At 44.8% G+C, this 27,820-nt stretch overlaps 2 protein-coding genes across 5 annotated transcripts in view; one reads left to right on the forward strand and one right to left on the reverse strand.

The window, feature by feature from the left end:
- INTS8 (integrator complex subunit 8) overlaps window positions 1-9,668 on the forward strand; it is a 23,558-nt gene extending 13,890 nt beyond the window's left edge. Inside the window, exons 16-27 of the mRNA XM_040546554.1 lie at window positions 62-183; window positions 1,259-1,443; window positions 2,481-2,514; window positions 3,187-3,243; window positions 3,324-3,385; window positions 4,343-4,461; window positions 6,243-6,346; window positions 7,061-7,111; window positions 7,749-7,822; window positions 7,916-7,980; window positions 8,077-8,120; window positions 8,323-9,668. Of these exons, the coding sequence (XP_040402488.1) occupies window positions 62-183; window positions 1,259-1,443; window positions 2,481-2,514; window positions 3,187-3,243; window positions 3,324-3,385; window positions 4,343-4,461; window positions 6,243-6,346; window positions 7,061-7,111; window positions 7,749-7,822; window positions 7,916-7,980; window positions 8,077-8,120; window positions 8,323-8,439 (1,034 nt within the window). The 3' untranslated portion in view covers window positions 8,440-9,668. The remainder of the gene's footprint in view (window positions 1-61; window positions 184-1,258; window positions 1,444-2,480; window positions 2,515-3,186; window positions 3,244-3,323; window positions 3,386-4,342; window positions 4,462-6,242; window positions 6,347-7,060; window positions 7,112-7,748; window positions 7,823-7,915; window positions 7,981-8,076; window positions 8,121-8,322) is intronic.
- On the reverse strand, window positions 8,487-21,855 carry CCNE2 (cyclin E2). Of its 4 annotated transcripts, none has more exons than XM_040546557.1 (12): window positions 21,709-21,855; window positions 20,051-20,089; window positions 19,859-19,967; window positions 19,613-19,669; window positions 18,342-18,493; window positions 16,117-16,252; window positions 13,847-13,993; window positions 12,549-12,644; window positions 12,168-12,302; window positions 11,244-11,355; window positions 10,240-10,394; window positions 8,487-9,847 (listed from the first exon to the last, which is right to left on the reverse strand). In XM_040546557.1, exons 2-12 carry the CDS (start codon window positions 20,062-20,064, stop codon window positions 9,746-9,748), a joined length of 1,215 nt encoding a protein of 404 aa, XP_040402491.1. In that variant the 5' UTR covers window positions 20,065-20,089; window positions 21,709-21,855; the 3' UTR covers window positions 8,487-9,745. The 4 variants fall into 4 exon arrangements, with proteins under 4 accessions (XP_040402491.1, XP_040402489.1, XP_040402490.1 ...); XM_040546555.1 differs by having other exon boundaries at window positions 19,613-19,672; XM_040546556.1 differs by lacking the exon at window positions 21,709-21,855 and having other exon boundaries at window positions 19,613-19,672; window positions 20,051-20,384.
- Between the last annotated feature and the right edge of the window lie 5,965 nt (window positions 21,856-27,820).

Genomic DNA, 27,820 nt, shown 5'->3' on the forward strand with positions numbered 1-27,820 from the left:
ATATAATGCTGTTTTCCTCAAAAATAAAAAAATTAAAAAAAAAAAAACTATTTCCTTCCAGATATTCCTCTTCGGCAAGTTATAGCTGAAGAATGTGTTGCCTTCTTGTTAAACTGGCGTGAAAATGAGTATTTGACCATGCAAGTTCCGTTACCTCTGGTTCAAACTAATCCTTACGTAAAGGTAACAGCTGCTCAGTCTCAGGGCCTTGTCGGACTGTAACTGACTTTTTCTTGTTGAGGTCTCTTGTACTTGTAAAAGCAGGTACATTTCTGCCACAAGTGTCACAATTTTATTGCTACAATGAGTAAAGTCTGGTAAAGAAGACAGAGCAAGGCTAAACAACAAATGTGTTTGACAGCTGGCAAAAGACTCGCGGGCTGTCCTGCAGAACAGATGAACCGAACTGCATTGTAGCCCTTGTCATCTGCCAGCTGAGGTTGGGTCCCTGAGCATCAGGCACGTGTGGTAACAAGCCCCGAGCTGGCTGCTGAAACCCTATAGTAGCACTTCTGGGAAGGACTCGCCTCTCAGCTGGGATTCAGCCTAGGTTTATGTGGGAGATACGAGAAGTGTAAAGATATCAGGCTTCGTGTCTGGTTGTCTTTCTGTTCCAAAGACACCAAATGCACTGTAATGGTTCCATTTTTGAACATGATACCAGTGTTTAATTTCTGTGGACTTTCAAGCACTGCTGTTCTTGAAACCTGACTTTCAGAATGGTTTTATAGTAGTGTTTTTACGTCAGTCAGGCAATAAAGCTGAATGCTGATAGTATTACAGGACACATTTTTGGCCTGCTCTGGTTACCTGCGGTGCTTCCTATAAATTCCATTTTGACCCTTAGGTTTCTCTGTGTAGCAGAGGGTGCCAGCACAACTTTATTTGACTTTTAGTTCAGATTAATTGTTATATGACAGTTATGGGTATTTGAGGGATCTAGTCTTTGTAAAACTATATTATATACAACCTGAAAATATATCTCTATATATTTGATTAAGCTCCTGAAAACAAGCTTTACATTCTGCTTGTCATAATGAAATACACCATAAGGGAAGTAGTAAAGGGAAGAACGTTTTGTTTAATTCTTGTCTTCCAGATTACAGGTCAAGGTCCTCTGCTGCAAAGTTTAGTTACGTTGCTATGTAGTTTTGGAGCTTAAAATTGTCTGCTTAGCCGTCTTAAATACCGATAATCCCTTTGCTCCAGTCAATACTCAGAGAAACTCTGCTTACTGTATTTCTTTTGTGTTGCACAGCTGGGACAGTTGCTGGCTGCTACGTGCAAAGAACTCCCAGGTCCCAAAGAAAGCAGACGGACAGCTAAAGACCTCTGGGAAGTGGTTGTACAAATCTGCAGTGTATCCAACCAGCACAAACGGGGGAACGATGGCAGAGTGAGTTTGATAAAACACAGGGAGTCTACGCTAGGCATTATGTACAGGTACCTTTTCTTAACTTACTTTTAAGATTGTTTGATTTGTATACTTAACCCCAAATTCCAGTCAAGAGCTGACTGTATTCCTCTATCATAGTGGTGGCAGCAGCTGAAGAGCTGTGTCGATTTCCCTGTTAGTAACCTAATCTCTGCTTGCCTTAGTGGTAACCGATGATGGGTTTAGAACTCTGATTTGTCCAAACAGTATATTTAGCCTCTCCTTGAGTCCGAGACTGACTATAAGATGCCTGTTATGATAAACTCTGAAATGTATGGTTATATGGAATAGCTCTCCGTATTAAAAACTTGGAAAAGGCTCCCCTGTCAAAAGTATGGGCTGTTCCTTTGCCTTTCTTGACCAAATCGGGTTCATGTGCATCTAAAGGCCAGCTGCTTTTGCTTACATTGATGTGGGATGGGTGGAAGAGGGTACACGCTTGCTTTATGTTTTAATCGTACACTCTGGCAAGAAAAAGGAAGCCCTACAGGTGTACTTTAGGATCCTGAACCTCTTCTGACCACTGTAATTCAGACTGAAGAGCAGCGCCCCTGTTTTTATTGTGGAAAAGAATCAGCAAAACCTTTTCCAAACAGGCTGTACTTGTCTGCCTTGCTTATGGTGACAATTTCTGATGTGGCATGACAAGGAAGTCTATGTGCGTTACAAATGATCATTGTGCACCCTATTCTGTAAGCTCGTAGGTCACTGTTGCAGTCCTAGCTTGGAGAATTACAGTACAGTTCAACGTCCGACTCGATACAAAATGATTTTCGTGCCTTTTGTAGCTTGATAAACAAGACACATCTACTATTTTAACCTTTTCTTAATTATAAAAGTCAAACTTTTCAGTGACTGTATTAAAAGCGAATGACCTGACTGAACTTTTTCATTTGTACACTCAGCATTTGTAAGCTTAGAGCTGAAGGGCTGTTTTGGCAGATGAAGAATTTCCTTTACTGACTGTTATTTCCAGTGAATTAAGTTTGTATATGCTGTCAGTTGCAGTTGATTACTTACACGGATCTTTGTGTCCCTGATTTAGGAGTGAATTGCTGTCCTTCATCAAAAAGCTTCGGGTAAGTTAGAGCTGACTTGGGGATGTGTTTACTGTCAGAACTTCCTTCTGGTGTAACACCTCTCTGGAATTTAACAGGAAAAGTCCAGAAAATGCAATAGCTATATAGATGTTCTTATATGGCTGAAGAACTAAATGTATTACACCTGTCATACAGCAGTGTTGATTAGCTTGATGTTGAACAACATGATCCTGAATTCTGACAGTAGAGATCAGTTAACAGGAAGAGTTTATTTTATTCCGGTTCTCATGAAGGTTGGACGTCTTGGGAAAGCATTTCTTTTGGAGGGGAGGAAGAAGCTGCTACTTGCATCAAAATTATGCAGCAGAAGTAAAAGAAAGGGAAATTGTTTAGTGTGTGTGTAAATGCACGGAAAGGTGCAATAAGCCTAGCTTAAGTTTAAGGTTAGCCAGTAGGAGGGGAGAAGTGTACAAAGTCTAAGTAAATTTTATATTCAGGCAGTTATTCAGGAAAGTTTGAAATAATTGAAGACTACTTAAAGAAATTTTCTCGTAGTCTTCCTGTGCTGCAGGATTCTTAACAAAATACTGTCCTATTTCAATAGGAAATAATGATGTCAGAACAACTGACGTAGCTTTAAAGCTTAGCGAAGAAAGTGGATTTCTGTTAATTTCATGGGAATGTCCATCACATTTTTCCTTTTCCTTACAGGAACCGTTGGTTTTAACTACAATATTGTCCCTGTTTGTCAAGCTTCATAATGTTCGGGTTAGTACATATAAAGATCACACTTGGATTTCTTGAAGCATTTCCCTTTGTAATTTCTTTTCCTATCTCTCTTCTCTTAGGAAGATATTGTGAATGATATTACAGCAGAGTACATTTCCATCTGGCCTTCCTCTATTCCCAAGTAAGATGATACTAACTCAAAATACAGTTTTCAAAATACATTTAGATTAATTGGTTTAGTTCCAGTTACTGTGGATTAGTTACTGTGTGCTAGTGTCATTTCTGCCGTGTAAGGGCATCGCTGACCCCTTGTTTTTTGCAGATGAGTTGGTCTGAGTGTGTGGAGGTTTCTGCTCTTGATTTGATGGTACTGATAGAGATGCAGACACAAGAAACAGGATGTTTTTTTCAATTGTGTGCTTCACTGAGCTGCATGGCTATGAGCCATATAATATTTTACTAGAAAGTAACTTTTTTTTTTTTTTTAGAGATGTTTGATTAATTACCAAAATACTAAGTGGCATATGGTGTGTATTGGTTGTCCTGGCCGGATTGAACTATGCTTCTCCAGTTTAGAGGAGAAGTTCAGAGAGTTCATAGGCTCTGTGGGGCCAGAACCCCACCGGTTCAGCATCTGTGTGTGTGTCATACCTGGGGGCATAAATAGAGAGAGCGTGTAATGTTCAGTGTGCTTAGTCTGTCCGTGGTTGGTCTGATGGGATAGTTTCTCTGTTACTGATGGATAATTTGATGTATATTAGAAAGCCAAGCAGAATATGGTTTCCTGTCTGTTACCAGAATTTAGTTATAGGGTGAGGGGAAAAAAAAAACATGTTTTTAAAAAATGGAGATTCCACGTGACCTTTAGGAAAGGCTGCCCAAGCAATGTGTCAAGCTATTAGCAGCTTTCCTTTCCAAGCTAGTTCCATAAGTTTGTAGAGCTAGCTGTCTGTGGCTGTTTATGCAGATCCTGTGATAATTTATAGTGGTTTCAGGTGCACGATCTTTACTGACGTTATTTTTGCTTGACATTTAATGCAAAAAGCGGTTTGGACTTAAACTAGATGTGAACTCAGATTACTGGTTTTAAAGAAACAATCACTTAAGATTTTTTTGTACTTTTTTTCTTTTCCTTTAGCCTTCAGTCAGTGGATTTTGAAGCTGTGGCTGTAACAGTAAAAGAGCTAGTCAACTATGCGTTGACTGTCAACTCAAACAACCACTTCTGGTTAATTATCCAGGCAGATATTTATTTTGGTAAGTGAAAACAACATCTGTTTTTTAAGCACGTGTATAGGGGCATTTTTTCTTTTGAAATTTGCCTACCTTCATAACCTTTCTTGTATTTCCTTATATGAAGAGAAGCTTAAGTGATATGACTTTAAAATCTTTGGGGGCAGTCATGTAAGTGAATTCACCTAGGAGGTCATCTAAGCTGACAGACTGAGCTTTCAGTGGGTCGTGGGGACTTGATTTTAGGGTAAGGGAAACCTTACTGTAGGAGTTGTGATTAATTTCATTTTTTTAGTGGGTGTAGTCAGTTCTTGAGTGATACAATCATGCAAACCGGTAATGTGAGAGTCTCTTACTAAGTGAATAAAGGTTTTGTGGATAGCGCTTGCATTTAAGTGTGGAGATCAGCTTTACTCTGCTCATCTGCTGCTCAAGTAAAATTGTTCTGTGTTTTATATAGGGAAGTATCTAGGGTTTGTAAAAGAGGAAGCGTGAACTCCTGATCTCGTGTTGGTTGTGATGGGAAGCTCTTTCCCGTCTCTCTGTCCTCACCTGCCACTTCCCTGCTACTTACCCTTGCTTATGAGCTGGGAGCAGCCAGCAGAACCGGGACATAGAGCACTTAAATCCGTTACCTGCCTGGGGAAGCCTTGCGCAGCCTTTTGATACTGTGCTTTGTTAGCGTAGTCCCCGGTCTAGTGTCAGCCTCTGAGGCTTACTTTATAGTGTAAGTAAAGAGAGTGGAGAGGGATAGTTGCTGAAGAATGAACTTTGAGAAGCCAGCCAGACAAGCGTGGTGCTACCTGATGTGTGTGCTAGAGGAGGATGTTGTCATAGTCATCCTCAAAAGTAGGTGGGCATTTCTTGTGCTTAAATTTTCTGTAGTCTCTATTCTAGTGGAATTTAGCGTTGAAGCCAGATTATTCTTTTCTGGCAACAAAGCAGACGGCAGAGGCAAAGCACATACCCCATTTGCTGATGCTCTGGGCTATTGCAGGAGGCAAGGTGCATGTTTCTCTTTTTGGGCTGGAAGCACAGCTGTGTTGTGCAGCAAGCAGCAGTGCAGAAATTCTAGCCTGTTGATTTAAAAGGAGAGGATTTGTCTAGAAGACTTTTTTTTTTGCTGAAGGTGGGGTAAGGTTTGGGCTCTCCCCTTAAATATGGGAGAGTGATTTGAGGTTATAAAGCGATATCATTCACCACTTGTATGAAGTGGAGCAGCATCCCAGAAGGAGGGTGCTTACATGGGGAGTTTCCAAAGTTGCTACCTGAAGGAGCAGTGGTTGGAGCACTCTTGGCTTGTGGTCTGTATTTCAGCAGCTATGTAAGCAAGCAGACTGCTCTGACTGCAGAGCCTCAGAAGGCGGTCTTCACGTAGGTTAAGAAAGAACTTAGTGGGATTAAAATGAGTGCTGAACCACGAGATGCACGTGGTGGCCTCAGCTGGTCCCTTCTAGCTCACGCCGAGTAAACTTTGCTACCACCCGTGTGCTAAGTTCCGTGAAGCAAACTCCTTTTCCACTCTAAGGCTGATGGACTTAAGATCAAACATCTGGAAAGCAAAAAGTCATTCTCAGAAGTCAGAACTTTGCCAGTGTTATTAGTTTTCCTGATTGTGTGGTTTCTTATGAGTTGTACCTCCTCGTGTGTCAGTGCTTTTTAAGCAGTGATATGCAGGTCGTGTTCCAAAGGGAATTCAGCTGAGATGCTATGTCTGAATAATCCTGTAAACAACTGATCTGAGTCTTAGAACTAACTGCAGTGGTTACTTTAAAGTCCTCGTTTGGCTTTTTTCCCCACTACAGCAACAAATCAGTACTCAGCAGCCCTTCACTATTATCTCCAGGCAGGAGCTATATGCTCAGACTTCTTTAATAAGATGGTACCACCCGATGTGTTCACAGACCAGGTGAGTTGGGGTGTTGAAATGGGATTTAGATGTACAGAAATAACCTTTTGGATTCGGTCAGCATCCTAATCCTCTGAAGATACAGAATTGTGAGACACAAAATCTTAGAAGTTACAGGAATGTGTGTGTGTAATGCATTATAATAGTGACAAGCCTACGCCCAGGGGAAGTGGCTATTTTCATGCCCTATCCCATTGCTTCTCCTTGTGTTTCTGTTCACATGGGAAGTGAGCGTTTCAGACTGCTGTTTCTTCCCCTGTTAATTCTGACCAGTCACAGCCCCGCCTAAGCCTTGCAGCAGGTTGCAGTGGTCCTGAAGTCCTGGCTGGGACCGCTCTGCTGTCAGACATCAGCGCTGCTGCTCCTCAGCATGTGCTCGGCTCGGTGTGAGAGCTGCTGCCCCAGTGCCAGTCAGGCTGTTCCTGTGGGCGGGAGGATTAAAGGCGAAGGTTTTTAGTAGGCTGCAGCCCTGCTTCTTGGCCAGAAACGCTGTGCTTTGTTCTGTGGCACACATCATACCTGTGTGAACTCTCCTGCGTCACGAAGGCTCAGGTGGTCAGTGGAGTGTGCACAAAGCCCAAGGACAAGGAAGGGGTTTAGAAGAATGTAGATGGTTATTTTGCTGGTCTCTTTTAGTTAAAATATAGATATAGATAGATTTGTTGCTGTGTTCCTACACTAACATTTTAAAACTTTTTTTTAACCATTCTGTAGGTGATAAAAAGAATGATAAAGTGTTGTTCATTACTCAACTGTCACACCCAGGTAAGAGCTGAAACGTGGTATTCAGTAAAATGCATCTATCAGTATTTTTGACTTCAGAAGATGGGGGGGCGGACTTATTACAAGTAAAACTGCATCTGACTTCCTTTGCAAATGCAATCTGCATTAAAATCTTTCGTCACTGTTGCTTCTAAGGCACTAAAGGGACCCAAATTAACAGACAACTAAATACGTGCTTGGAAATGTTGCAGAAGTATAAATAGTCTGAGGGGGGTTTTGTCCCATTTATATCTTAGGTTATGGATTTTTATTTTTTGCAGAGGTGACCTTGTTCTACAAGATAACCACACGTCGTGGCAATTGTTGTTCAGTGGGGTTGTTTGTTCTCCAGGAAGTAACGAAGTTCTAATAGCTCCTATAGCAGAGCCTAGTAAATACATTTAGAACCCTGGAAGCCAGGTGCATCCCTTCAACTTTGACTAAGCAACTGTCTTTTTTCCTCCTTTTAGGTATTAGTGTTGTTATTTCAGAAGGAGCTATGTAGGCCCCTGAAGTTTAGGTGCTTAGGAGATGCTTGGTGTGGGAAGGAGCTCTTGGTTAGGTCTAGAAGCTGGGTGGGGCAGATTTCCATTTGTGGGGGAATAAGGCTGTGAAGTCACCTCTGAGCCTTTCCTTACAGGTAGCTATTTTATGCCAGTTCCTCAGAGAAGTAGACTATAAAACTGCATTCAAGGCACTGCAGGAACAAAACAGGTAATTATCACCGTAAAGCTTCTATTACAGACAGTTACGTATGTAATGTCCATATGGAAATGTGGTTTACTAATCCAACCTGTTTTCTTTCAGTCATGATGCCATGGATTCCTATTATGAATATATTTGGGATGTCACAATTCTGGAATACTTGACATGTATCCTTGTGTTAGAATAGTACTAGTTTATAGTAGCTGCTCATGGCTGGAGAAAGTGACTTCGTGCACAAGTGTTTTTCCTTAATTTACCTTCAGATCTCCACCACAAAAGAGGTGAGACCGACAAGAGGCAGATAGCGGTAAGTTAGCACAGGGTGCTGTGGGCGACATCTTAGTGTTTCTTTCCATCCCTGAAGTAGTCTTTGAAAATAATTGCCACTTCCACTTTTAATTTCATTGCGTAATTCTTAAAAGTCTGGATGCTGATGTAAACTTGTGTTCAGCTGGTTTAGCTTTACTGGAATGACTGCTGCTAGTGATGCCTCTCCTCTTTTGTTTAAGATAAAAGCTATTGGCCAGACAGAGCTGAATGCCAGTAACCCTGAGGAGGTCCTACAGCTCGCTGCACAGAGACGAAAGAAGAAGTTTCTTCAAGCGATGGCAAAACTTTACTTCTAGGCTAATGGTGGAAGACCACTATGAAATTTGTGAAAAGGGAGAAAAAAATTCTTCCACAACTTTATTTTAAGAATTCATTTAAATTTTTATACAACATTTACAGTCTGGTATCTCTCATTTAGAAATAGATGAAATCTTATAATAAAACCCCGTATCTTTACAAACTGTACAGAAGGCCTGAAACAACAACTTCAGCTATTTCCACGAGGGAGTGGTTGAAGAAGCTCTGAATTCAAGTTTGGGAACTTTAGTGGAAAAGAGCTTCATGAACTGCTCAGCGCTGAGTTGTCCCTGAAGGGGGCACAGGTAGGAGCACCTTGAAGAGGGAGGGGGCCTGGCAGCCGTATCGCCCAGTACTGTCCCTTCATCGACAGAAGTTAAGCACCTCACATGCAGAGGTAGTAAACATTCCAAGGAAAACACAGTAGTTAATGCTGTTCATGAACACTGATAAAACATAGCTCTACAGTTGCTACTTAAAATACTGCTCCTAGGACTTGAGTGGTCGTAGAATACCAGCAATTCACTTCTTTCCTACCCTCCAGTTCTAGTTATTTTTGTTTTTAACTGTTGCACGTTTGTGGGTGGGTCTTGTAAAACAGAACTCCTTCCTTCAAGGACTGTACTTCTTCCAGTTAGGTTACTTCAGCAGCACGCTTCTGTTCGTACTGTTCCCTGAGGTCAGTGGTATGCCGGATCTTAAGTTTATGGCAGCCCTAAAAGGTGATTTATCCCCCTCCTACGGAACTAAACCTTGCTACAGGGCTGGCTCTACCTTAGCCCAACAGCGGAGTGGTTTCAGAACAGTAAACTGCTTACTCACTGACCTCTGTAATACTGCACCTGAGCTCAGAGCTGACTAACTTGCAAGAGAAGAAAGGTCAAGAAGAGGTAATATGTACAAGCTGGCACCGCGTTCTCCTGTATGGCTATCCCAAGTTAAAGCACAGTGACATGTAAGTGAGCTGAGTGGACCAACTGTGCCACTCAGCCCTTTCAAAGCATGTGCTTGAAATTCATAAATTAGGAATGTTCAGAGTTGAACTGAGTCCTACGTGAGAAGAGACTAAAGTAGTCCAGCCTCCTGTGATGACACAGGCAGGGATGCTTGGTCTAAAACTTCTTTTTTCAAGGCTGTAGGAAAATGCTGGTCCCCATTTCCATCTGATGCTCTGTTGGACATGTCTTACTGCTGAAGTCTTGAGTATCATTAAAGAGCATTGAAGTGAGTCAACTTTAGTGTGGTCTTGTTTCGAAGCACCTAGTCTTGGTTCTGAAACTGATCACGAAGTTTGTTGTCCATCTTTCATTTCTTCTCTGTGCTTTTGGGAGGTGTTATTATTCCTGCTGTTGATACAGGTGATAACTGACCTGGGGCAGTAGACACTACTCCACTATTAACTTCTTCCTGTACAGAAGGAGAAAACAATAGTTAATACCAGGGCAAGTTCTACTTTTTATCTTATTAGTTGGCAGCAGCTTTTCCCCGTAGTGCTGGTACAATTTTAATAATACAGTTAGGTCACAGCGTATAAAATGAAAGAGATACTAAACAACACAGTAAATATTACTGTATTTTAAACACTTTAACCAGTAATTCTAAGGTATCTACATCTTTGCTTATGGCTTGTGCATGTTATGCTAAAGGATGTGTATGTATTCATTTCCATGCCCATGTTGGCTCAGGCGAGCCAGCCCCGGTGCTAGCAGGTAGCTGGCTGGCCAGCCTTAGCTGCCTCAGGACAAGGGGTGTGTAACGCACACTCAAGCATCTGAACCGTAAATAGACAAGCCACCTACCAGCATGTCCAAGTAGTTTGTGTGCGTCTGGATATTATGTCTGTCTTCTGCTGCAACCTTCTTAAAATTCTTCAGTTTCACAGGGACTTTTCTTGCCACGTTCACAAAAGGAACCATCCACTCTGCGCATTCTGAAATGCTGTCCCAATCTAAGCCTGTAGGATAAAGCACAGTAATAACATTTAAAAACATGGAGCGGGACAGTCTTTACTGGCTAAAATTCCTAAAGTGTTTAAGTGTTCCAAGTTTAAAATAAGTAGTACTGCAGATAAAAAAAAAAATCAGGAACATCCTCCCCAAAATCCCCAGCATTTCCTTGTGCTTCTTACTTAAACATGTAGAGGCAGCGGAGCTGACCACAGGCCTCCTGAAAGCAGCTCTATGGCCAGTAGGGTTTCTGTTATCAGGAACAATTACAGTTACAGCTTACCCTACTGTGACTTTTTCACTTGAGTGAGATTTTTTTGGTTCACACTATAAGAAAACCTGCATCATATCATTGTCCTTTAAGGCACCTTATGCAGTGCACAAGTGCTGAACTTAAGTGGTGTTTTTTTTGGACTTTGTAAGGGACACACTTGTAGGAATTAGCCACAAAGGTTCAATGCCATTGGCAGCCAGGAGTGACTGTCTAAAATTACATTTAAGGAGACAAAGTCACCAAGTAATGTACAGCTGATGACTCCCAAAACAATTAATTCATAGAGGAGCAGTGTCAACCTAAAAGCAAGAATCTCCTTAATTTCTCCTTAGTTTCCTTCGATAAGACTGCTTTTTGAAAGTGCTTCCTTCTCTCTCAAGTCTTGGCAACATCTGAAACAGAAGGAAGCAAAATCTGGGGGGGGTGAGAGGGACCCACGGGGCAGAGGAATGAACCATTAGTGCCTGTGTGGCTTTTGCTCTTTTGCAGCCTGATTGACCAGCTCGCTCTCAGCAGCATCAGGGATGTAACAGCCTTCAGAAGTCACGGCCTAACAAGACAAAAACGTACAAAAACTTCTTACCTGAAGCTTTCTTAACTACATCAATTGAGGTATAGTGGCAGAGTGCAGCAGCAGCTAGTGTTCTGTACTGGAAGTCCAACGAGTTCACATCCAGAATACACAGGTCTAAGAGCTGAGGAAACAAGAGTTGAGGATATAAGAATTACAAATTTCAACAAGATAACTTTACTATAAGCCTACCCCAGGAACTGCTCTGCGTACAGTAGCCCTCCCGCAGTCCATGGTCTGCAGCCCTGCTCTTTTCAGAATCAATCGCACGCATCTGGTTTATCTGCAGCACCAGGTTCAATTAGAGGAGGTCTGACAGTGTTACAATGCAAACCACTTTGTACTTCTACCAGTAACACGCAAGGCGATTTGCTTGCACAGACTGAGGTACAACTTGAAACTCAACAGAGCTCCAGGAAGGTATTTGCGTAAATAAAGACATTACAGAGCAGCTCAGGGAATTTGGTCTACTCTAGTAAGCCTCTGAGCCTGGACATGTATCCATAGAAGAGGAACCGCAGTAGTTTCAGGATAGAGCGGAAACACTCCTCACACTACCTTCTAGCCCAAGTACACAGAAACACTGTTACAAAGGACACAGGCAAAACAGTTAACTGGCCACAGAGGCTTGTGTTGTGCACCCTCCAGAGCTGTTGCCACTGCCGGCTGTTCCCAGAGCACTGCATTCCGTGGTAATATTTCTAGTGTACAGAAAAGTCTTAAGATATCTGAGAGCAGGGAGACCAGAGACACATGGATGCTTCTCCTCGAAATTTAGCATGAAGGTGTCCGGCAAAGTCAAACTTGCACATTCCTTAAAGTAAGAGGTGAGGTGAAACAAGGAAAAGTATTCTCTAACAGCTTATAGGGGCATAAAATTCACTTGTGCTTGTAATCACTCTAAACCAGTGCTTTCCTACACAGGTAACTACTTACCTGTGCTATCTGAATGAATTTTTCCTGAGAATACTGAGGTAGCAACACTTTCGGAACATCCTTCAGAGCATCCACCTGAAGGTAGAGGTTCAGCCAAGAGACGATTGTCACAGGACAGAGTTCCCATTTTAAAGCCTGTAAAGATTAAACAAACATTTAAGCTCCCAAAACCATGCAAGAATTGTTTCGTGCTCTGATCTTTTTTCCCCATACATCCCCCTTCTGAGTTAGCTCAATTTATTGCACAGATTCTCAAAAATTTCAAGTCCAAGTACTCATTTTACATTGCATGCCTACCACTTTTTGAAGAAAGTGACATAAAAATACAAGTTTCAGCTGAAGTGAGATTTCAGTTGGGACTTAAAAACACAAAGCTATTACCTTTAACATAATAAGTTCCATTCTTACAATATCGTCTTCACTGCAAGCACCATCAGTGACGTAAGCAAATTCCTGTATTTTTGGAGCATAGATTTCCTTTGAAAGGAAGAAGAAAAAAAAAGTCAGGATTAGAGTGCCTTATGATTCTAGGAAAGCTTGAGAAGATGCTAGAAAATGCTTTTTAGACCATATTAAAATATTAACATAATTCACACTAGCAAAGTGTTATATGAAGGGACTTGAAACTTGCGTGATAGGAGATACTCAAACAAGTAGGTTGTATGTTATCTGTTGTATAACATCACAAACTTACTGCAACCTTTTTAGCTTTGGGGGAAATAAATGCTGAGCAATTGGAACAACCCTTCATTAAAACTGCTTTCTACTCAGCCATGCCATTTGATATAAAAAAGTAAACACCACCCTGTTCTCAGAGCGCACTGCTGTGTTAGAAAACACTGATACAGCTTAGGCATAACATCAGCTAGTGCTGATGTAATCACACAGATTAAAAAAAAATAAAAAAAGCTAGAAAATGGCAACAGAAAATCCCACAGCTATCATAGCTGGAAAAATGGTGCAGAGATACTTAACATAATTTAGCCAACCTAATCTAATCAGGCCAGTTAGGGCCACGTGTAGGTGTTTTAGTAAGAAAGAACCTGCCAACAGAACTGCTTGTAGCACTCCACCTTGCTTTAGGAGCAACAGCTAGATCGGGGGGGGGGGGTTCCAAGTATAAAAATATCCCAAATTTGCCTCTCTGTTTAGCCTACCGTGCGCTATAGCCTATTTAGGAGATGGACAAAAACACGGTCTTGGCTCAGAGCTGTAGCGTGCAATGCAACGCATCACATCGCCATTGTTGCGCTGATTACATTATCCTCGAAATAAAAAACTCCACTAAATGGGTTTAAAGGGATATCAACCTGCTGTACAGGCTCGAGAGACAGGCTTGGTTTTGCTCAAGTCCCACACCCATTCCTGAGATTGTTTGCCAACTGCTCTGTATTTTGAAAAAGACAAAACGAAGCAGAACTGCTCCTAGCACGTTTGCATACCTTTCAAGTTTATGTGCTCTCCCTCCCTGCTGCAGAGGAAAGGGAGGACAAAGACTACGCTCTAAGAGATTGATGCATGCACAACTGAAGGAAAAGGAAAAAAAAAAAAAAAATCCCCTTCTGACCTGCAGTGCTGTATGTGTGCCACCAAGTTCAAAAGATTCAGACAGAAGAAATAAATATGTTACCACTGTCTTGGGTTACTTCGAACGTAATATCCTCCTCCTTGTGTCTTACCTCAAGCTTGGAGGCGATGAACAATGAGGTAATTCCTATGAGCTGGAGCATGCTCTTGTTAATGTTCTTTTGTGTCAACATGAATCTGTCAAAGAAGTCTTGAGCTAGGTAGAAGGTTTCCCTGTGGAGCGCATACACCTCACATACCTACAACAGACAAAAAAAAAAAAATCAATTTTCTGTTATAAAACCCAAGGTATGCACACTAAAGTATTCCAGCTTTGACAGTAAAACATAATATATATGATTTTATCTTTTACACCCACAGACTATCACACAGCCAGGTGTTTTAGGTGGTAGCGGTTAGTATGGGGCTTGGTATCTTCCACACTCTTCATCTAACCATGGGTTATCTACGATGTACTACCACACTTCCAAAGTATACTTTTTCCAACATTAATAGCATCCAACATCCTTAAAAAATAAGAACAAAAAGCCAGAAGTTTTCCACTGAAAGAAAAGAGACTAACTGGGGACTGAGGGGGAGGAAAAAAAAAAAACACACACACACTAACTTGCTTAATCAAGAATACTCTGGGTTCAAACCTCGTCACTGGCCTCCTCTTTTCTCTTATCTCTAACTGAATTTTGGTGGGTTTACCATAACTCCATCTTATCTGCAACCGTATCCCTTCTACAATTATAAGTGATTTATAGATATCTAACTAATTTCTAATCTACTTACAGACAACAAGGAAAAATATCCAGGCAGCAGATCCCAAGTAGATCTGACTTCCCACCTCGCTTCCTTATTCCACTTGGATACAAAGTCAGAATAAAATCTCACTATTTATAGCTATTTCCTAAGAGAAGGTCAAAAGCCTGTTTGTGGATTACATCCCTTCCTGACCTTCGAAAATGCAACTAGTTGGCAGTAATACCACAGCTATTTTTTTTTTTAAAAAAGAGCTGATGTAATATTCACAACCTGATGAGCTACTATGGAATGATTAATTACTGCTCCAGACAAGATTCACAACTAAAAAGGTCCATATCATGAATAAATGGTATAATTTCTATAGAAGTGTACTGGCCAAGCATAAATAATATTACTTGGTCATGTTAAGTATTATCTCTAACATGATGTCACAGAAGACTACGTAAGGAGCTACTGGAGAACTCAAAGCTGCTGTGATTTTACTCCATTGCGGCGTACAGAACCACTGAGCTAGACAACAGTAATTAAATCAATGTGATCAATTTCCAAACAAAAAAGTTTATTTCCTAGCAGCTCAAGATTAAGATAATTTAAAAATCACATCCAATTCAAAGGTGATGTGTAAATTGCACGTTAAAGGAAGCAGTGAAGCACAGAAGTGTAACCATCTTTATATTCACACCATATTTAAAAGACACACACCTCTTTCCCCCGAAACTCCCTGCTATCAGTACCGTTCAATCAAGACAGCAAGAGTGCCACCCTAACGTCTGCTTCCTCGGGAGCACTTGGTATCACAGAACCGATAAACCTGCACAGATCCCTTCTGCTGATGAGCGAGAACTACGTGAGGCAAAGGTTGCTTTTGGCAGCAGCGATCGAATATGCTATAATACAGAGTGTTCTTGGAAACGGTTCCAGACCGTAGCTCTCTACAGCACTAGCGCTGCTTCGCGTGGGGTCGGCTGCCAAGTGAGAACCTCCATTTTGTCTGACAACGGGAACAGTCTGAAGCACAGCAACCAGCCTGGGATAGGGACGATCCATTTGCAATCCTTTTCAAACAAGAACCTGTCTGCATCAAGTGCCTTCAGGTGTCAGTCACTAACATACTTTCTTCTGCTCCCTCTGAAGGATATAATTAAACATTTACTAGTAAGTCAGAGAAGACTAGCGTTGGGGCAGGCATCTAAAGGCTCTTGACATAGACAGGGCCAGGGCGTTAACTCCAGTCCTCACTGCAGGTGCAGTTGTCTCAGATACACCTGAAGATGTAAAGCTGAAGCTCCATAAATAACCTGTTTAGAGCTACTTCAATAGAAGTGTCCCACACCTAGATTTCCCCTGTTCCCAGGCAGTTATGCAGCATGGTAAGAACAAACATTTAGAACTGTTGCTTGCTGCCCTGTTGGGGATGTTGAGTGCCTCCTACCAGGAGATACTTAACGTAGCTCATCATGAAGATCAAAAGTAGTAACTTGTAACCCCTTTGTTGCAAGCTGGTTTGGGCATTTCCAGTACGTTTTGCTATTGAATCTTTTACATAAAAGCTCTGCTTACATCTGCCTGCTTCACAGGCATAAGACAGCACAAAGCAACAAAAAGAACACACCTCTAGGAGCCAGTCTAACAGTATCGATCGCATGTGCGGTTGCAAACTAGAATGTAGTGAGGTGAAGTGTTTGCAGTGAGCGTATCTGTTCTCCTTCTTCAGGATGTTGAGCCAGACATCTTTGGAATTTCCCCAGCTACGGAGTGAAGTTACAGAGCACTGTAAGTATACATGCACCTTCACAAAAGGAGCATTAAAAACATGATTTATAGATATTCATGAACAAAAAGGCAAATTCTGCAGCCTAAAAGATCCTTACAGGAATTAGAAAACTGCAGGCGTACTTTGAACACTTACCACCACCACAGCAGCTTGCCAAGATCATCAGCAAGTCCAGTTTTATAGAGCAGCCAATAAAACTGAACACGTGCACCCCAAAGTTGCACATACAACCACGCAGAGTTTCTTATTCTGCTTAGTTAGGTGGCCATTAACACACACAGCTCAGCCATTTTAGAACTTGGCTTTCCAGAGAGCAAGGTAGAAAACAAAACCCAACAACCACCTAAGAAACAGCACGCACAAAGTTGTCCGTCTCAGTTCTGGAAAGATATTGAGAGCTGGTGTTTAGAAAAAGGAAGGGACAGATGAGGCTTAGAAACAGGCCACTGAAATAAAAATTAAGTTCTCATTCATTGCTAACATAATTTATCAGCAGCCAAACCTACCTGGGAAGGAGAAAGAAGATGCCTAGATAATAAATACAATTTGGTTTTAATTTGGAATTGTTATAATGAATTGATGTGGGCTTTTTTCCCCTTCAATATTTCTCATCCTACAGTTACTAAGGAGGACAGGTTGTAATTAACGTAACGTCAATCTCCTTGTGAAGTCCTTGGAGTTACCTAGTTACCTTTCCCCAGGCAAGAGGGTAGAGAAATTGAACAGACCTCATCACTGGCACTGCCTACAAATTTTAACTCAGATCAGTTTCACTCTGCTGCCACCATAAATAAAAAAAAAAACGCGAGAGATACTTGCTTAATGCACAACTCTCTCTTAGTGGCCAGGCATCAAGAAATCTCCTATCACAATCTTCCTGCTGCAATTAGAAAAGTATGAATAAGGCAGTAGAGAGTAAACAACCCTCTCCTTTGGGTAATCGGAAAGGCTGGATCACAGCTTTACCAGGTGCCTATTGACAAGAGGTGAACATCAAGGATGAAACTCCTTGTGTGGAATTCTGTGCCTGAACACGTCTTTGGGATCCAGCAGTTTCCAGCAACTTTCTAAAGGCATATATCAAATTCCTTCCTTCACTTTATTTTTAAATAAAGAAGTGCTCCGCACTAGGCTTTCACTCACAGAAATAGTTATTTGCCAGATATAGGGAAGAGTATATTGCCCTTTAAAACACAGTTCAGCAATATACAGCAGGTTTGGGAGTAATACTGAGAAGAGCAGTCAAGTTCAAAGCTTGGTGAAAAAGGCCACGGACAGATGGACCTACTGCTTTGCACTGAGGCAGAGTGCACGCGCCATCTCCCAGTTCCAGCCAAGTTTTAGCCAGAACCATGTGAAAACATGGCGTATCTGGCCAGGTCTTCTGAAAGTAAAGCTTTACATTCTGGTTCTCTCCTCATTCACTTCAGCAGTAGTTCTCTGTAGTGCACTGCAGGAAATTTGGCAGCTCCTTCATTAATTACTGGGCTGATATAAACAGCAATTGCGATACTTATCTAACACACCTGAATGTCTAAGAAACTCAGAAATCAAAAAATCCTCTCTAGTCAGCTAATCCATCCTCTGGAAACTGTTTCTGTCAGTATACTTGAAGAATACTAACATGAAAGTTTCGCAAGAAATATTCTACTTGGGTGATTATCCTTTCCCCTTCAGCAACATCTTCATTTAAACATTTTAAACATTTAAACATTTTAAGTTCTTGCAGAAAACTTTGCTTAGTATTTTGGCCACTTTGTTGGTCACTCAGTTTCAACGACACAAAGAAGGTTAGTTTTAACCACTGTGCGCCTCTTAAGAGCTTATAAGTTATAAAAGGATAAATCCGAAAGGCAAAAATGATCTGTTCAGTGCATTTATAAGATAAGCAATAAAACCTGTGTTTTTCTGGACATTGAACTGTTTGTGGGATGAGGAGACAAGTAGAAGAATGGGTTGCATATTGTCCACTATCAGACAAACACAACACAGCATCAGATACTACGACAGTAGTTCAGCATATGTGATAAGACAATTACATCTGCTTTATCTGGTCAACTTACTTGAGTTCCGGCAAAGGCGACGGATTTATGAAGAGGTTTCTGAACCTGTATTTTTTGAATCTTGAAAAGTCAGTGGTTACCGATTCTTTGTGAGGCGTTTCAATAATTATGCAAGGTGAGATGCCTCCTGTTATCGTGGGCGGCCAACAGCTCTGCAACATAAACAAGGTGTCTTTTAAACGTTGGTTTTACTAGGATAGAAAGAGAGGAAGATTATAGTAACAACAACGTTTGTAATGTGCGTTAGTTTTTTTGGACCTCGAAATCAATTTGAGAAACCAAAGAAAGAGAGCGACAGACTAAATGCCAAAGTCTTTTGCAGCAGAGAGACAGAAAACATATGAACAAGTTTGACAAATCCAAGGAACTCAGCTTGAGGAGATCTGTCATTGGTTTATGAACCCACATGCGGTATATCTATTGCTTGAGCTCTACAGCTACAGTACCTAACAAAAAGGTACTTACTGCTACTAGAAAACAAGACAGTAGGTTGCTGGTCCTATCTACTTATCTATTCAGAGGGAAAAGAAAGGAGAGGGTGGAGGTTCTACTGCTTCTCAGTGGAAATTCAGCAACTGGTTATCTTCCAATTTAGTACTCCAGGGAGGAGCCACCCATCTCAGCTCCAGAGCTAGATACCCACCGAGCAAGCAGCAGCTGCGAACTATCTCTCAGCTTGCCAATGCCAAACATGCAATGACTCCAAAGGAGAGCAACCTGAAGTTATTTCATGCAAAAAGGTTCAGAGAAAGAATTCTATATTACTTCAGCTAAGTGTGTAACTTGATTCACTGTTACTTACTTGGTTGTACATAACCAATAAAACCAGGGAGGTATCAAGTGCGTGAAGCATATGTAGTGCTGTAATGGCTGACAGCCTTCAAAATGGTGACAACTGAGCTTTAATCATGTTCTGTGGATTTAGGGGGATCCCATGGACAACGAATGGCAACACCTGCCCCTGAACACAGGAACATTTCCTACACAGTCATCTTGCAATGTAAGATACGTATCATTTCCTTACTGTATCTAAAGCTATTTAGTCAGAATCAAGCAACTATCCTAGGAGTTAACTTAGTTCTAAAACTCTCTGTAAAAAGTAAAAAAATGTATAAAGAGATGCTAAGTTGCAGAGCTGACATACTTTCTATACCTGAAGGTAGAAAATTGCCTTTTCCAATACTTCCTAGCATGGAATGCATGACTTCACACCCACCAATATTAACCAGACTCCCTCACCTAGTTTGAATTAGCATTCAGAATTGAGTTACCTTAATTTCATATTGATGTTTTTTAGCAATTTTCCCATCTTCTTTCTTCTTAATCTCCTGCTGAAAAGAGAGAGATATGTCAGTAGATTGACCATGACCACCAGCACACCCACCTCTAAAGCTAAAGGAGTTGTTGCTACTCCTGCCCCATTTTCTAATTCTGCAGAGAATTCTAATTTTCCCCATCCCAGTGACTGGGCTAACTTGCAATATTATTAAATTTTTCAAGTCATCCATATTGGTCACCTCTGCTGTTCTCCTTTTTCTGGTCTGGAGATGTTCTGGTGCCTGCAGTTCCTGTGAAGACTCCTCTTGACACGACAGTGGCTGCTGCTGCTTGGCTTGCAATCGGCTACTGCAAAGAGACGCGCACCGTTAGGAGAGGGGCAGCGAGATGAATGCAGATTAGCAGGGCGTACAGTAATGCCGACGGTTTACCTGCGTCTTGACATCTTCTTCGGGTCCTAGGATCTCTACCTGGGCCGAAGGAATAACAGAAGGTGAGTCAATGCATTCTCAAAGAGTTGGGAGTAAGATCTGTACTTTGAGATGGTATCACACAATGTCACCCACCGAACCACGTCCCCAAGCACCACGTCCAACCTTTCCTTGAACCGCCCCCCCCCAGGGACGGTGACTCCACCACCTCCCTGGGCAACCCGTCGCACTGCCTGACTGCTCTCCCTGAGAGGAAATGTCTCCTCATTTCCAACCTAAACCTCCCCTGGGCTGTGAAAGCCATTTTCCCTGAAAGAGAAGGGGCAGAGGGGCAGGTCGGGCTGGGGCACGGGGGGCACACCCGGGGGGCACACCCGGGGGGCACACCCGGGGGGCAGCAGCTCCCCCGGGGGAGCCACCCAGCCGGGTCCCGGCCCCCACACCTGCCGTGCCGAGCCGCCCGCGCTCCCGCCGGCCCCGCAGCGCCGGTTCCGCGCCAATTTGCAGAGAGCGGGGAGGCAGAGCCGGGCCTGCGCCGTGCCGAGCCGAGCCGTGCCGGGCTGTGCCGTGCCGAGCTGGGCTGAGGGGTCCCGGCTGGTCCCGGGGCCAAGCGAGGCCGCGGAGGGGGGAGCTGGGGGAGGGGGGCGCCGCCGCTGCCCGCGCTCGCTTCTCCCTCCAAAAAGCGCCGAGCCCCCGCCGCCCCCCTCTTCCTCCTCCTCCTCCTCCTCTTCCTCGCCCCTGGGTGAGGGGTGCCTGGGGGGTCTGCTGGAGGGGGCAGGGCAGCGCCGAGACACCCCCCCCCCCCGCCTTCAGCTCCCGCCTTGAGGCGAGCCAGGCTCCCTCCAAAACCTGAGGGGAACGGGGTGAGGGGGGGGGGTCCCCGCACAGCACCCCCACGCTCACGGGGACCCCCAGGCTCAGGGGGAGCCCCCCCAGCGGGGACCCCTCATCTGAGGGGGGTTTGGGGGGGGGGATGGGACCCGCACCCCACTCACCGCGGGCACAGGGGGGCACGGCGGGGAACGAGCCCCCTCCCGGCCGGGTCCGTGTCCCGGGGGGGCCTCGACCCGCGGCGGGGTGCCGGCGGGCGGGCACCCGAGGTCAGCCCGCCAAGAGGCACGGGGCCGGCTTCCCCGCCCCCACCGCGCCCGTCTCCCTCCAAAACCTCCAAAAACCCCCAAAACCCGTCCGGCAACGCGGGCGGGCGGCCCCCGGCCCCGCTCACACCGGCACCCCCCCGAGGGCTTTGATGGCGGGGGGGGGAGAGCTGGTTGGGGGTCAGATGGGGCCGCCCCCACCTCGCTTCCAGCCGCTCTCCCTCCAAAACGGTGCCCGGGCGGGAGGGCTGCCCGCCTCGCCGCTCTCCTCCCGCCGCCGCCGCGGTGTCCTCGGCTCCCCCCGGGGCTGTGCCGGTACCACCGGTACCAGCACCCCCGCCATCACCCCCATCATCATCATCATCACCCCCATCATATCATCAGCAGCATCCCATCAGCAGCAGCACCAGAAGCAGCAGCAGCAGCAGCACCACCACCACCACCAGCAGCACCCCCAGCAGCAGTATCCCCACCACCATCCTCCAGCCCCCCCCCGGCACACCGGAGCCCCCCCCTCACACCGGTTTCCGCCCCCCGGTCCCGGCCCCACTCCCCGCGCACCTCCGCCGCCACCGCCCGGGCCGCTCTGCTCAGCTGGCGCCGGCGCCAAGCCGCTATATACCGCGGCTCGAGCCCGCACTGCGCATGTGCGAGGGCGGCAGACAGCTCCGCCGCCCCGCCCGCCGAAACGCCGCCCCGCCGCCAGGACCCCCGCACCCCGTTACCCGCCCCCCCCCCCAGCACCCCGTTACCCACCCCCACCCGCATCCCCCCCGGGGAGCGTTACCGCCGCCTCCTCCCCGCTCACCCGCACCCTCCTCGCGCCCGCCCGCCCGCCCGCCCTCCCCGGCTCGCCCCCAGCCCTGCCGCATCCCCGCGCCGCGCCCCCACCCCCGGTACCCCCATCCCGCCCCGCTCGGTGCCCGCCCGGTGCCGGGGCCGCTCCGAGCCGTGCCCGCGGTCCCCGCGAGCCCCGCGCCCGCCGCGTCCCCGCCCCGGGGCGGAGCCGCCGCCCGCTGCCGCCAATGGGGGCCCGGCTCCCGGCGGCAGCGTGCAGCGGGCGGCGGAATGTAAACACGGCCCCGCCGCCCCGCCCTGAGGGAGGCTCCGCGCCCTCAGCGCCTGGCGGGTCCTCGCCCTGGGGTGGAAGCTCCCCGGGTAGTCAAACCGACCTGAAATTGTCAGATCCGAGGGGAAAAAAAAGGGGCTTCTCCTCAGCTTTCCCTGAAAAGTCGCCCCCAAATGTGGGTTTGAGCTGTCAAAGCAGCGCAGCGCTGGGTGGGAGCAGGGAATCATAGAATCATTAGGGTCGGAAAAGATCTCCGAGGACATCTGGTCCAACCATACCCCTACCACCAATGTCACCCACTAAACCATGTCCCCAACCACCACTCCCCTACCACTGGTATCACCCATGTCCCCAAGCACCACCCCTGTACCGCCAGTATGACTCGTGTGCCTCACCCCCCTACCACCAGCATCACCCATGTCCCTAAGCACCACGTCCAACCTTTCCTTGAACACCCCCAGGGACGGTGACGCCACCACCTCCCTGCACAAACCATCCTAACACCTGACTACCTGCCCCAGGAGCCCCTGTTGCCCCCACACCTCCTCACACACAGCCCGCATCCGTCTGGAGTCACCCAAAAATGGCACCTGCAGGCCCAGCAGGGACATCCCCCAGCCAAGATAAACCTCACTTCTAGGAACTGCTAATCCCACACAATCCACTGGCAAGCAAGGACCTCACACTAGTTAAACCAAAGAAAACCCTCTTTTTCGTTTTATTTCATTTCTCTTAAAAACACACCATGGAGACATGCCATCAACACAAGGCTGCGCACGGCCATTTTAGACACGGGAAGCAACTGGTGCTATCTCTCTTTTGCAGAGCAAAACACCCGTGAAGACACGCCACAGCTGCCTTCAAGTAAATCCACCTCATCATCGTTTTCTTCACTTCCGCTTTTTCTTTTCCCAAGTGTAATGCTACCAAAGAGTAAACATATCTGTATCTTACAATATCTATTGTAGTAATTAACCACGATAACCAGGTTTCGGTGCTTACCTTCTCATGGCTTTGCCATTTTACGGGGCAAGAAGAAAGGCAGCGCAGCTCACCAAGGCGTTATGGCAGCATCACTGACAGCATCTTAACAGATGACGGGTTTCGGGTATCCAGGGCCATCTCTCACCTGCAGGTGCTTCCAGCTCCTGGCAGCATGGGGACAATGATTCCTTGCAAACCTCAAGCAAAGCAGCATGCACAGCCATGGCATGAGGTGGCCATTGAGCCGCCCAGCCTCCTCAGCTCCGCAGAACAGCTATTCCCATCCTTATCATGAAGGAAATCTTCTGTTCGTGGCTCAAAAGGGATGAAAAGCAAAATCACTATCATCCGTTCAGGCCTACTGACACTTAGAAACCATCTTTGCGAACTGTCTGTATTCCTCCAGCTTGTTTCAGGAAATATAACCTCTGCTGTAGTTCACGATGCCCAAAGTGGACACAGCCTGCAGCAAGGAGCTCTGCTAGGTGGTCCCTGCTGTACTCCACAAGCAGGACGCAAGATCCTGCTGTCTGGATCTATCTCCCACTCCATTGACTTCAGACAGTCTCCTGCACTTGGGCAAATATTAATGTAAATCTCACCTTGGGCCTGTAAGTGGCTTGCTGCAGTTCAAGCCCTGCCACATCTAACTTGTTAAAGAGATCTGGAAACTGCTGAACAGGCAGGCAGGAGAGGAGAGAGAAAGTACTTTTCCCTAAAAAAAAAAAGCACCAGGCCTCAGGGATGTCAAATTGAGCACTCCAGCCAAAATGAGAGCAGCAAGGCAGTTTTGGTGCATCAGCAACAAATTCTGTGGCACATCGTGAAAGGAGAACGGTGCAGAATGAATAAAATGAATAAAAATTGATTGGATTAGGCCTAATAGGAGCGGGTCACGGCGCAAAGGCAGCAATGACTGTGCTGCTTGTTTCTCCACACCTTTTGCAGTGAGCAGCTGCAGGTTGCGTGCTGCTGGATTTGTGATTTTGGCTCGGTCCTGTAAGCATTCTGAGGCCCTGCCAGCAACTTCTCCCCTACATTTTGTGCAGTACAGAAAAAACAAAACAAAACAAAAAACCCACCCACGAATTTAGTTTGTAATAAAATCTTACTGCAGACGATGAAATTATGATTTTAATGCAAGCTAATGTGCTGACCTTTTGATGTGGCAATAAAACTAAAGTGACTTAGCCCACATTGAGACATTTCCAAATGAGTTAACAAACAGTACATCCTCTTTCACTATGTGGATGCCTCCTAAAGGGGGATGAGTTTAAATGAGAGAATGATTTTTAAGCTTCTTGAAGCAGACTGCACTTACTAAGTAGTATTTGTGCTGGGATCCTGTAAGTCCTTTTAGAGTAGTCTGTGGTTTTCAAATTTTTCAAATGACCACTTCTCGACATGTTCCAGTGAAGATGTGAACCCCTTTAAAGGTGGGAATTGCAGGGCCTTCCTCACAAGTTAACACAGCTGAGGATGTTTTTGTTGGCTCTCTGTGCGTGGATCTGTCGGAAGGAGCTCACAGCCTACTGGGGATCTATAAAGCCCAGATCCTGCTTAGCAAGCATGCTCAGTACTGCTCTTCTCCCAGGGCTTTTGAATCCACCTGGTTGGTCCTAAAGAAGGGAGCTGTATTTCATTATAAACATTCGCACATGGCTACACCGTGATCAAAATTACATGGGATACATGCCTCCGTGTTCCTGTCTTGTTGCAGTAAAAGTTTTAGCATGGTCAATTTGCTTGTGCTGCTAGATTTTGTTTCTGAGTCACATCCATGTTGTCAAAGCCATTCAATAACTCAGTTAAAGGAAAGGGAACCAGGACTCTCATGTGGAAAAACCACATTGCTTTTAGGAGGAGATTTGAGTTTGTTTAGTGCAAAATGACTTCAGCTACCTGGACTAAGCAAAGCACCACAAAAAGCTTATACCCCTTCTAAAGAGGAATCCTTTAGCAGGGTGTAATTTCCTTCCCTAATTGTTTTTATTCTGTTGAATAGCATGTGATAACTCAAAACCATAAGGTTTCAAAACCCCTGCTTTCTCTTAGAACCTATAAAGTTCTACTAGCTTCATGCTTGCTTCATTTCAGACTTTTTTTTTTTTTTACAAAAAGCCACAATCTGCTCTAATATGCATTAAGAAATATTTTAAGACCCTACGAAATTGACTGGTTGTTGCTTTTTTTATTATTATTATTTTGTTTTTTAATGATTTCAAGGGGAGAGAGTCCATATTACAGTTATTAAAATTTGTTAGATAAAAGCAAAATATAACAGAGTAAACTTTTTAATTGTAAGCATATGAATATGTCTTTCTAAGGCCAACACCAGCAACAGTGTAGACAGTGACTAATTATTGATAGGCAGTCTATATGACAATCAGATAAGCTCATGGGAACCAGCAGTAAGTTATTTTTATGACAGAAGAAAGATCAAGAGTAAGGTAACTGCAGAATCAGATCTACAACAACATAACATGATACAATGCTGGATTTCCTTTTTGCCTTGGTTTTTTTTTTCAATACACGTTTTTAAAAGTGGTTGGAGTGAGGAAAGCCAGCTATAGTTACCAACCTTCTAAACCTGCATTCAGAAGTACACACCATCACGTTCCCAGCAGTCATAAACCAAGCTAATGGAGTATCTTCTTCTGACTCTTGTTAGTAGCCTCTTTCTTTCTTCTTGAGATGATGTGACTTTCTCACTAGTTATCTTTTCTTTAATGCCCGTTTATACAGGAGGCATTCCATCCATGCTCTGTTAAGGACCCATATTCTTTCCTGTATCCGGACATTTAAACTCCCACTTTCAACACACAAAGGGGGAAACACCTTTGAAACAACCCTCCTCATACTTGATGGTTGATTTCCTAAGCAAAGCCCACACTCAAACTTCAATAACGACAGCATCTCTGCAGTAGGGAGCAGCACCTGTAACTAACAGCCAAATGTTGAATCTATCTTTATCTACCTCTGCATTTGAGCTCCTGTCTGCAGCCCAGAAAAAATAAAAAGACCTGATGTTTTCCAGCACTGCTTCACCACTGGGCTGTAAACATGAAACCTTTTGGAGCAGGAGCTAAGCGTAGGTATGGAAAAAGAAGGAATCTCAGGTCACAAGAAAGCAAGTAAGACAATAACACAGTGCTTTCTTTATCAAAATAGATTAACTTATCCTCACCGTGCTCTCCTACAGTGGGCAGCGTTTTAGGAAATATCACTTCCCTGCTGCCAGGAGCAGCAGGCTGCAGAGGTAGACCCTCTTCTCCCTGGCTCAGTCTCTGACTGCAGGCAGACGCAGCTCCTCATGTAGGTGACTCACATCACCTGGTCAAAAGCAGGGCCCTGAGCTCAGGTTTTTCCCTCCCAAGCATGCAAGGTGAAGAGTGTTTACAGCTGATGCTCCAGCTTTCAAGCACTGTAACAAAAACCTTTTTAATGCCTGGGACTAAGACTTTACTTATGATTCACCATAGCCCTGACCTTGGCTATGATTAGGGCACATCATGGACTTCTCCAGAGGCAAGAATGATGTGCAGGAAATAATAACTGCACCAAACAACACACTCTGAGGAGATATTGGGTAAAGATGAATCTATTAATTCAGCTGCTTGCTGGTTTCTCACTGGCCACAGAAGCCAAATTCCTCTCTTTCCTCCCCATTTAATACAGACAACGTTCACCTCCTATTCCTCAGTTTCACACCACAGATCGGTGAGTTAGAGGTGAACTGCACCACTGGGTATAGACAAGGGATACCTCTGCCCACATCAGCCCTCCCTTTCTTATTCATAATCCCATCTTCTTTCTTTCCTTGCAGAAATTGGTAGCAGCTGGCCATTAACCACATGCCCCCAAAACTTTAGGCCTCCCTACCCCTTTCCACCTCACTCTACCTCTACCAATTCTCAGCAGAGCCCCACTACAAGGAATATGGGATTATTTTAGCACTCAGAATGATCTTAGGGCATAATCACATTTTCATTATATTGCCTGACTGGGTCATTTTGTTGCTTCGACATAACAAAGTGAAAGTTGCGCTTGAGGAGAAAGTATAGACCTCAGACACAGCCCGTGTCTGCTGAGATCTGGAGTCTGCTACTGGCCTGGTTTTGTTACTCTTATCTGTTTTTTGCCTTTTTTTTTTTTTTTGGCTATTATTCATTTTCCTTTGGTCATCCATGAAATTAACATAGTTAGCTCCCTCGTTAAGGTACTTCGGGGCTCAACTGTCTACCTGCCTACAAAACTTTGAAACAAACACACATACAGGGTGGGTGGAGAATGGGTTGAGAACAGCCCTGAGGAGAAGAATCTGGAGGTGTTGGTTAATGAGAAACTTGACATGAGCTGTCAATGTGTGCTTGCAGCCCAGAAAGCCAACCGTGTCCTGGGCTGCACCAAAAGCAGCGTGGCCAGCAGGGTGAGGGAGGTGACTGTCCCCCTCTGCTCTGCTCTCGTGAGACCCCACCTGGAGCCTGCGTTCAGCTCTGGGGCCCCCAGCGCAAGGACATGGATCTATTAGAGCAAGTCCAGAGGAGCCCACGAAGATGATCAGAGGGCTGGAGCACCCCTCCTATAAAGACAGGCTGAGGGAGTTGGAGTTATGTGGCC

Source organism: Cygnus olor, chromosome 2 (genome assembly GCF_009769625.2).
Source record: "Cygnus olor isolate bCygOlo1 chromosome 2, bCygOlo1.pri.v2, whole genome shotgun sequence".
Classification (NCBI taxonomy): domain Eukaryota; kingdom Metazoa; phylum Chordata; class Aves; order Anseriformes; family Anatidae; genus Cygnus; species Cygnus olor.

Coding starts and splice junctions, on each gene's coding strand:
- CCNE2 (XM_040546555.1), bottom strand. Junction 18,494..19,612: donor AACATCAATATGAAATTAAG/GTAACTCAATTC, acceptor TTTATGTTGCAG/AGCTGTTGGCCGCCCACGAT. Junction 10,395..11,243: donor TGTAGTTAAGAAAGCTTCAG/GTAAGAAGTTTT, acceptor TTTATCCTACAG/GCTTAGATTGGGACAGCATT.